This window comes from Marmota monax, unplaced genomic scaffold (assembly GCF_021218885.2).
Source record: "Marmota monax isolate L192 unplaced genomic scaffold, Marmota_monax_Labrador192_F-V1.1 WCK01_AAM20220418_F8-fsc00341, whole genome shotgun sequence".
Classification (NCBI taxonomy): Eukaryota; Metazoa; Chordata; class Mammalia; order Rodentia; family Sciuridae; genus Marmota; species Marmota monax.
In genome coordinates, this window is record NW_026694916.1 from 996,880 (window position 1) to 1,005,783 (window position 8,904).

Here is an 8,904-nt window from a genome sequence, read left to right on the forward strand (position 1 = left end):
GGGGCCTCGGAGGCCACACCCCTCCCTTTCCGCTTCCGGTTTTTCACCAGTCATTCAGCCCCCACCACGATTCCGGCGCCGCGGAGTCTGGGTTCCGGGGTTTGTTGCCCGGGTTTCCGAGCCGGGCTGGCGTCTGGGGCCGGCCGGCTGCGCGCATCACCACTCAGGCGTCGGACCCGCCGGACCCAGCCCCGCGGGCCCCCTCGCTTCCCGCGGGGGCTGGTCTGGGTCCCGGCCCCTCGGCCTCCGGCCGGCCCCGGTTCGCGCCGTCTTCGCCGCCCCATGGAGTCCCAGTGCGACTACTCGATGTACTTCCCGGCCGTGCCGCTGCCACCGCGCGCGGAGCTGGCGGGGGACCCGGGCCGGTACCGGGCGCTGCCCCGGCGTAACCATCTGTACCTCGGGGAGACTGTTCGCTTCCTGCTGGTCCTACGCTGCCGGGGTGGCGCCGGGTCTGGTGCCGGGGGCGGCCCGGGCTTGAGCTCCCGAGGGGCCTGGGCAGAACTGGCAACTGCCCTGGCCGCCCTAGCTTCTGTCAGCGCCGGGGGCGTGCTACCAGGGGGCAGTGGCACCAGCGACCAGGACCCAGAACCTCCAGGGGGAGGGGACCCTGGGGGTGGAGGCGTGTTCCGAGGCTGCAGCCCTCTTCTCACCCACGGCCCGGGCCCTGCTACCTCAGGGGCAGCGACCACGGTGAGGAACTTGGGGTGACACGGCACAGGGCTGAGAGCAGTTTGCTGGGTGCCAAATGCAGTTTGGGAGATGGACGCTGGGTACCTAAGGCAGGAGGCAGATGATAGAGGGGAAGGCATGAAGGACCGTTACTGCGGAAATTAAAGGAAGCGTTTTAGGCCGCCTCTGACTCCTGACCTCTTCACCCCTTTCACAATCCCAGCTGCCTGTGGAGGAACCCATCGTGTCCACAGATGAGGTCATCTTCCCACTCACTGTTTCACTGGATAGACTGCCCCCAGGGACACCTAAGGCCAAGGTAGGTTGAGCCAGGGTGGAGCTGATGTCTTAATTCAGACATCCTTTCAAGGCCCTGCCACGTCTCTCCTCTTGACCATGGTCCAATGTCTCCTGTACCCAGATTGTAGTGACCGTGTGGAAACGGGAGGTTGAGGCACCAGAGGTCAGAGATCAAGGCTACTTGCGCTTGCTGCAGACCCGATCTCCTGGGGAGACATTCCGGGGCGAGCAGAGTGCTTTCAAGGCCCAAGGTGGGAGGAGACTGCAGGAGGGGAAAAACCAGAGTATAGTATTTGGGGGTACAGAGTGGAGGGGTGATATTGGAAAGTGCCTGATGGGGGAGAAGAGGAAGGTGATTACTGTGAGTTGGGGGGAAAGTCTGGGCCCAGCCCCTCATTTCTTGCCTCTTCCTCTTCTGCAGTGAGCACCCTGCTGACGCTGCTGCCCCCTCCAGTTCTGAAATGTCGACAGTTCACTGTGGCTGGAAAACACTTGACCGTGCTCAAGGGTGAGCAGATCTGCTGGCTCAAGTCTTGGGCATCAGCAAGAGAATTGATTAGATGATAGTTAACTTGGGGCAGGCTGATGGGAATGCACAGGCTGATGGGTCAGCTGCCTGGCTGGACTTAGCCCCATGGGAGGGGAGGGAAAAGGAAGAATTCAAGGAGGTAGATCAGTGAGAACAGCTCAGATCTGGTGCCAGTCCCACCACAGTAGGTGACTTATAGTGGGTGGCTCTTGCTGTGTACCTAGTGGTCTTGAGGTATCCTGCTATGCTGAGGCCGACTGGTTACTTCCAACAGTGCTGAACAGTTCCTCCCAGGAGGAAATCTCCATCTGGGATATCCGAATCCTCCCCAACTTCAATGCCAGTTATCTACCTGTCATGCCTGATGGCTCTGTGCTGCTGGTGGACAATGTTTGGTGAGGTCCTGGGGAGGGCAGGGGTGGAACAGGAGCTGAGCTCTGACATGGGGAGTTGTTCATGTCTTGTCCTCTCTTCTCAACTAGTCACCAGTCTGGGGAAGTCTCCATGGGCTCCTTCTGCCGACTCCCTGGTACCTCTGGCTGCTTCCCCTGTCCTCTTAGTGCCCTGGAGGAACACAACTTCCTGTTTCAGCTGAGAGGGGGTGAGCAGCCCCCTCCAGGAGCCAAGGAGGTAAGAATAAAGGGCTGGTGTGTTCGAGGAAAAAGGATAAGAAAAGGCAGTGGAAGGCAAAGGCAAGGGGCTTGACTAGACTGGAGGGGAATTCTGATGCAAGTGATATTGATGTTTGTGTCTCACCTGCAGGGCCTAGAAGTTCCCTTGATTGCTGTGGTTCAGTGGTCCACCCCAAAGCTGCCCTTCACCCAGAGCATCTATACCCACTACCGGTCAGTGTGTGGGGCCCCTACCAGGCACCATCCCGCTCACCTCTGCTGCCTGACCCACATCTAGCTTCCCTCTCTCACTGCTCCTAGCCTGCCCAATGTCCGCCTGGACCGTCCGTGCTTTGTGATGACTGCTTCTTGTGAGTCCCCTGTTCGGACTTATGAGCGCTTCACTGTCACCTACACACTGCTCAACAATCTTCAAGACTTCCTTGCTGTGAGGCTTGTGTGGACCCCGGAGCATGCACAGGCTGGTGGGTCAGCTGCCTGGCTGGACTTAGTTCCATAGGAGGGGAGGGAAAAGGAAGAATTCAAAGAGGTAGACCAGTGAGAACAGCTTAGATCTGGTGCCTGCCCCACCTAGGTGACTTGTAGTGGGTGGCTCTTGCTGTGTACCTGGTGGTCTCCTCAGGATCACAAATAGAGTTTAGAGAGGCATTGGGACAGTGACTTGAAGGGCATGGACAATAAGGCTACATTCTGTGGTATGAGCTCTACCTCTCATTGACTAGCTGTGTGACCTTGGGTATGTTATATTACTCTTTGGACATTGGTCTTCACTCCTAATATTTTATGTTTATTTTATTTTTTGGTACTAGGGATTGAACCTAGCTGCGCTCTGCCACTGAGCTATATCTCCTGTCCTTTTTTTAAAATTGTTTTTAGTTGTACATAACACAATACCTTTATAATTAATTTATTTATGTGGTGCTGAGGATCGAATCCAATACCTCACACATGCAACACAAGCGCTCTACTGCTGAGCCACAACCCCAGCCCCTCCTGTCCTTTTCTTGTTTGTTTTGAGATAGATTCTTGCTAAATTGTTGAGACTGGCCTTGAACTTGCAATCTTCTTGCCTTAGCCTCCCAAGTCACTGGGATTATAGTGTACCGCCACACCCAGTCCTAATATTTTGGGTTGTTATGAAGATCAATGAGTTAATTGGAACAAAACCCAGCACACACTGTATAGCTGTTGTTACCCTTAACCCTTGGCAAAAGACAACATTTCCTCAGTTTGTTCCACAGAATGCTTTGCAAATCAAATGTGACCATGCTGATGGCGGCCTCTGGGAACTGAGGAACTGTCCAGTGTTCACTGATGCCTGTTTCTGCCCCCAGGAAAGCAGCTGTGTGAGGAGGAACGCCGGGCCATGCAAGCAGCCCTGGACTCCATCGTCTGCCACACCCCCCTCAACAACCTTGGCTTTTCCCGGAAAGGCAGTGCGCTCACCTTCAGTGTGGCCTTCCAAGCTCTGAGGACGGGGCTCTTTGAGGTGGGCTAGTGCTGCAGGATGTTGAGGTGGAACAGTCACAGCCCCTAGCTTCTATGGAGGATAATGGGTGGCACTAGAAGGCTGGGCAGAGGGAGAGTGGAACGAGCTCTGACCTGGATCTGTTGAGAGGGAAGGTCTGGGCCCAGAAGCCAGCTGGAATGCTGAGGTGTCTCTCCCCACCTAGCTGAGCCAGCACATGAAACTGAAGCTGCAGTTCACTGCCAGTGTGTCCCACCCTCCTCCTGAGGCCCGGCCCCTCTCTCGCAAGAGCAGCCCCAGCAGCCCTGCTGTCCGGGACTTGGTGGAGAGGCACCAGGCGAGCCTGGGCCGCTCTCAGTCCTTCTCCCACCAACAGCCTTCCCGAAGCCACCTCATGAGGTAGGAAGTGGGGCAGATGTGGCATTGGCCTGGGCAGAGGCTGGAACTAGGGAGCAGGGAGCAGTGTGGAGGCTGAGCAGAGCTCACAGTCTCTGCCTTCTTCCAGGTCAGGAAGTGTGATGGAGCGCAGGGCCATCACACCCCCTGTGGCTTCCCCTGTTGGCCGCCCTCTCTACCTGCCCCCGGACAAGGCTGTGCTCTCTCTGGACAAGATTGCCAAGCGCGAGTGCAAAGTCCTGGTGGTTGAGCCCGTCAAGTAGCACCATGCGGCTCTGCCCCTGCCATATACTACAGAAACCCAAAGCCCCTGGAGGGCTCCTCGCTCTCAGACTGTGCCTCCCCTGGGACACCTCCCACCGTGGGTGAAGAAGCCCAGCAGGGCCGCCTGTCTGTGTCTGCTGATGGATGAGGGCAGAAGTTGTGAAGTGGATGGTGTGGCTGCAGTGCTCCGCCAACAGTGTTTCCCCAAGTTCCTGTGGGGGGGGCTGGCCCTACCCCAGCCCTTCATCCTTGTTCTAAGTTTACAGAGTATTTTCCTCATTCCTATTGTGTCCTTTCTGCCTCCAGCATTCCCTCCCACCCACCCGCAGGGCTGAGTTTAGAAGGTGGTGTTGGTACAGGGATTCTGACGATGACCCTCCTGTCTCAGGGGTTGGGGAGATACTAGGTGGCCTCCTCTGCCCCTCATGTTTACGTTGGCAGCCTGAAGCACTTTAAGTTGTATCTTTTTTTTTGTCTGTTCCTGTAACTTATTCTTGAACTACAGCTTCCAACTGAAATAAGACTATTAAATGCCCATTCAGGAGGGAGAAGAATGACTGTTGTATGATTGTTGTTTGTATGTTGGTGGAAAGAGCAGACCAGTGGGGCTCGGGATGATTCCCTTCAGCATGCACACAAATATCTCCCTTCCTGTCCCTGTTTTTTCAATCCTCAGTTTTAGAATGCCCAGTAGTGGCCCTGTCCCACTTACCCTGGGCTGAGGTACACAATTGTCCAGGAGTTGGAAGACACAAGGTATAAACCACCCAAATGCAGTCCCTCCCCCATACACACATCCTGAGTCTAGGAACATCAGACTCATGTTTATTAGAAGGGAAAAGAAAGAAACCCTTGCCCAAATTCTCCTTAACACAGCATAAAGTACGCAAACCTCTGTTCTTCAGGTGGGGGGTGGAAAGGGGGGTAAGCAGAAGACCCTAGTTCCAGCAGCGAGCCAAGCAAGAAGTGGAGGACACGTGTCTCATCACAGAAGCCAAAGGATCCAGTCCATTTCTCCAACCCTGGCTCTCTGGCAAACTCAGACATCAATGGGCTCCCGGCCTCGGTTCTGCCTCTTCACCACAAACACCCTCTGTCCTGACACAGTCACCAGCAGTGTGTGTTCTCCAAAGACCACTGGAGGGGAAACACCTTCCCCCACCCAGGAGAGGGAAGGGAACACAGAGTTAGTGGGTACAACAACCTCTACAGGGTCACAAGCTGGCTGGGATTGAAAGGCAAAGCAATTCTGTAGTTCGAGGTGGAGAGATTGGAAGAGGCTGCTCTGAGATCTTCCTTCTCTTGCTTACTCAGTCCTGACACTAGGGAATCCCAGAGAGAGAAGTGGCTGAACCACAGACCCAGGAATTGGTGCAATGTAGAAGGAGAAAGGTTTCTTTCCCTAAAACATCTGGAAATATCTCCCACTCCCACCACCGGGGGGCTGGGGCTGGGGCTCACCTGACAGGCGCTTGAAGGGGACACTCATGCCATGATGCAGGCGGAACCCACAGGCTGTACTGACGAGCTCAGAGATGGCGCTGGCTGCCTGCTCATCATTCTCAAGATCCCCAGATGACTGCAAGTAAATGGGGAGGGGAGGGTGTAGAAAATGAGGTTACAGAATTGGGAAGGAATCCTAGGCATAGGCCCTCTGCCTCTCCATGCTTTCCAATACCCGGGGGTCACCCAGTTTTGGAAAACCTGACCTAAAACCTCTTTAATAATAGTCTCCCTTCTTATGCCATTCTGTTTCTCATCCTTACAATACCAGCTTCCTCCACTGAGCAGCAAGCAACTCATCCAACTCTACTGGATTCTCCTCCCCCCTGCCCCCCCTTCTATGGGGTATTGAATACTTAATCACAGAGCCACATCCCCAGTTCTTTTTTATATTTTATTTTCAGACAGGGTCTCACTAAGTTTCTGAGGCTAGTTTTGAACTTGCAATCCTCTTACCTCAACCTCCCAAGCCACTGGAATTACAGGCATGCGCCACCATCTCTGGCCTATCTTCTAACCCCTTGAAACTGAATGCCCTTCCTTGTCCCTATCTAGTGGTAAAATCATTCTCCAAGATTGGTGCCTATCCACAGTGACTTGTTAAAGGCTTCATCTTTTGTCAGTCTTCCCACTTGCTGCCTTGTCTGTAAAATCTGAATTGTAAACATCTTCTTTGTTCTTAAATTACTCCCTCTATTTACTTCTTGGGTGATAATGACAGTAGTCCTGGACTTCTTTCTGTTGACTGTCTCAAATTCCTCTCTTACCTCTGATATGGACTTGTACGTAGGTTTAGTTTAGTTCTCTCTGAACCCAGATGTTTTTTACCTCAGTTTCTTCATCGGTACATTAGGGACAATAATATCTATCTAGTGGACTTGGAAGGGTTACAAGGTATAATACTGGGAGATCCTTAGAACAATCCGTAGCAATATTTACTAACTGCTATTATTCTACCTTGAACTCAATTATCTACAATGGAACCAACAAAATTTTCCCTTATCCACCTCCCTCCCCAGTCAACTTCCTTTCTTGATTTTGTTAGGTACCATGTCATTCTTCTAGGCTTCTCAGTGCAAAGTCTTAGTGATTGGAGAAGTATCTCCTACAAAAGAAGTACCCACAAAAGTACCTAATATCAAGTCATTACCAGGATATATTGATTTCTCTAAAAATTTCTTCTTGCACTATACGGCCTTCAGCCTAGTCTCATACCTAGATTCCCTTCCAGCCCATCTCCATACAACCAACAATCTTGCTCAACCATATCACTGGGTCCTGTTTCTGTAGTATAAATTTTCAAAACTTCTGTTACACTAAAGATTAAATCCAAGGCCTCTTCAATCAGATCCTTTCCCCACAAACCTTTGCAATATCAACCCACAATCAATTCAGATAGGCAGGGTCACAATCCTGTAAATATGTCCAGTTCCCAGCCCTGACTATTTTCCTTTTTTCCCCATCCATTTACAATCATTCATCCTTTAAGTTGAGCTGAACTTCTGCATCCAAGAAAGTCTTCCCATAACACAAGTTATAACGCCAAGGGCTGAATCTTTCATTTTTGGATCCTTCAGCAGTCCAAAACACTTGCACTGTTTTCAACCTTGAACTTTAAGCCTTGTCTCTCCAGAAAGAGCAAATATTTCTACAGAGCTACACTATATAATATTACAGAACAAAATACAAAGATGTCTTCAAGAAATACCGAATAAAGATGTACTAGAGAAAACATCTGGGCATTGTTGATTCTTATCAACCAACCTGAAATGAGTTGTATGACTTTGTAACATTGGTAGACCTCTTTTACCTTGGAACAGTTAGAAGACTAAGATTCCAGAGATTAATTACCAAAAGCTTACGGTATGCCAGGGGGGATACCAGGTAAAAGGACGAAAATGAAGGCAAATTAGGTGAAACTAGGCACAATTAAAAAGGGTTACCCAGCCACGTCACCTCCCTTTCCCAGAACGCACCGCCAGCACTGCACCTTCACTCAGCACCAGGTAGCCGAGCTGGTCTGGGATTCGCTCCAGTCCCTGGGTCAGTGCAGAAGTCTAGTGGGTAAAGATGCGAGCAGTGAGGAGCAAGCGGCAAGATGGACCTCTTCACCTGCAAACCCGAGTCTTTCTCTTGACGATGGCCCCTTCCGGACCCTCTTCCCCTTATGTGTCCTCCTATGCTGATCTTCCTGAGTTTCCATCTGCCCTCTCTGCCCCGGAATCTCCTGGGCCTTCCATTCCCCCTCTTGACTGCCCCGGACGGCCTTCACTGCCCCACACGCCCCTCCGCGCTGCCCCTCTTTCCAGTCGCAGGTGTCCCGCCCCTAACCCGCAGACTGCTCCCAGCCCCTGCACACCCTCCCACAGGTTCCTCTTCAGCCCGCTCCGTCGCGGCTCCTCCCATCTCCATTCCCTCTCCATCCCGGGACCGACTGGAGGTAAGGGTGGAACGCCGGCCCAGGAGGGGGCAACCAAAGACTGTGGGCGCAGAACCCGCAGCGCGTACTCCCGCGCATGCGTCCTCACTCACCATCGCAGCCCTAGGTGCTGGAGGAGCTCCCCACTAGATAGGTAGCTTCCGGCGCCAGGCCCAGGTCACGTGTTCCCAGCCGGCGGTCTCCTCCCTCAGCCCTACGCCACCGGATTTTAGCCACGCCTCTACCCTGTGGATTGGAGCGTTGCTAAGACATTAAATTTAATCAGCCAGTACAGAGCGTTGGATCCCGGAGACTCGCTGAATTGGTCGATTATTCCCGCCCCTCGACGTCGGAGGGCGTGGGTGTCGTAGGAGGGGGCGGGCCCCGGTGGGCGGGGCTGTGGGTGTGCGCCTGCTCCAGCAGTCCTGCCCAGCGCTTCAAATGAGTTAGATTGCCCGCTAGTGACCAGGTCGGTTCCTGGGTTTGACTTCTTCACCTTAAAAGAGGGAGCCTGAAGTGAAATAATGTGAAATGCGTGTAGGAAGCTATTTAAAGTCTATTCATATACCTAACCCAGGCTGCTCTGTGTTTAAAATAGCAACTTGTTCCCAAAGTGATTTTTGTTCCTAGATTTAATGAGGAACGTATGATGGTGAATTGACTATTCCCTGCTAGGAAAGAGTACTTTGTGTCACTTTTAGTGTTCTTACAAACATCACAA

General features: G+C 52.6%; 2 protein-coding genes across 3 annotated transcripts; one reads left to right on the top strand and one right to left on the bottom strand.

Annotated features, from left to right (window-relative positions):
• Window positions 1-51: 51 nt before the first annotated feature.
• Trappc14 (trafficking protein particle complex subunit 14) lies at window positions 52-4,815 on the top strand. Its single transcript, XM_046427144.2, has 11 exons — window positions 52-693; window positions 896-991; window positions 1,094-1,223; window positions 1,394-1,480; window positions 1,776-1,896; window positions 1,984-2,131; window positions 2,264-2,346; window positions 2,434-2,597; window positions 3,468-3,622; window positions 3,807-4,000; window positions 4,107-4,815. The coding sequence occupies exons 1-11, from the start codon at window positions 283-285 to the stop codon at window positions 4,258-4,260; spliced, it is 1,743 nt and encodes a 580-aa protein (XP_046283100.1). The 5' UTR covers window positions 52-282; the 3' UTR covers window positions 4,261-4,815.
• Window positions 4,816-5,064: 249 nt separating this feature from the next.
• Window positions 5,065-8,455, bottom strand: Lamtor4 (late endosomal/lysosomal adaptor, MAPK and MTOR activator 4). Of its 2 annotated transcripts, none has more exons than XM_046427091.2 (4): window positions 8,297-8,455; window positions 7,741-7,821; window positions 5,723-5,840; window positions 5,065-5,413 (listed from the first exon to the last, which is right to left on the bottom strand). In XM_046427091.2, the coding sequence occupies exons 1-4, from the start codon at window positions 8,297-8,299 to the stop codon at window positions 5,301-5,303; spliced, it is 315 nt and encodes a 104-aa protein (XP_046283047.1). In that variant the 5' UTR covers window positions 8,300-8,455; the 3' UTR covers window positions 5,065-5,300. The 2 variants fall into 2 exon arrangements, with proteins under 2 accessions (XP_046283047.1, XP_046283048.1); XM_046427092.2 differs by having other exon boundaries at window positions 5,065-5,398; window positions 8,297-8,454.
• Between the last annotated feature and the right edge of the window lie 449 nt (window positions 8,456-8,904).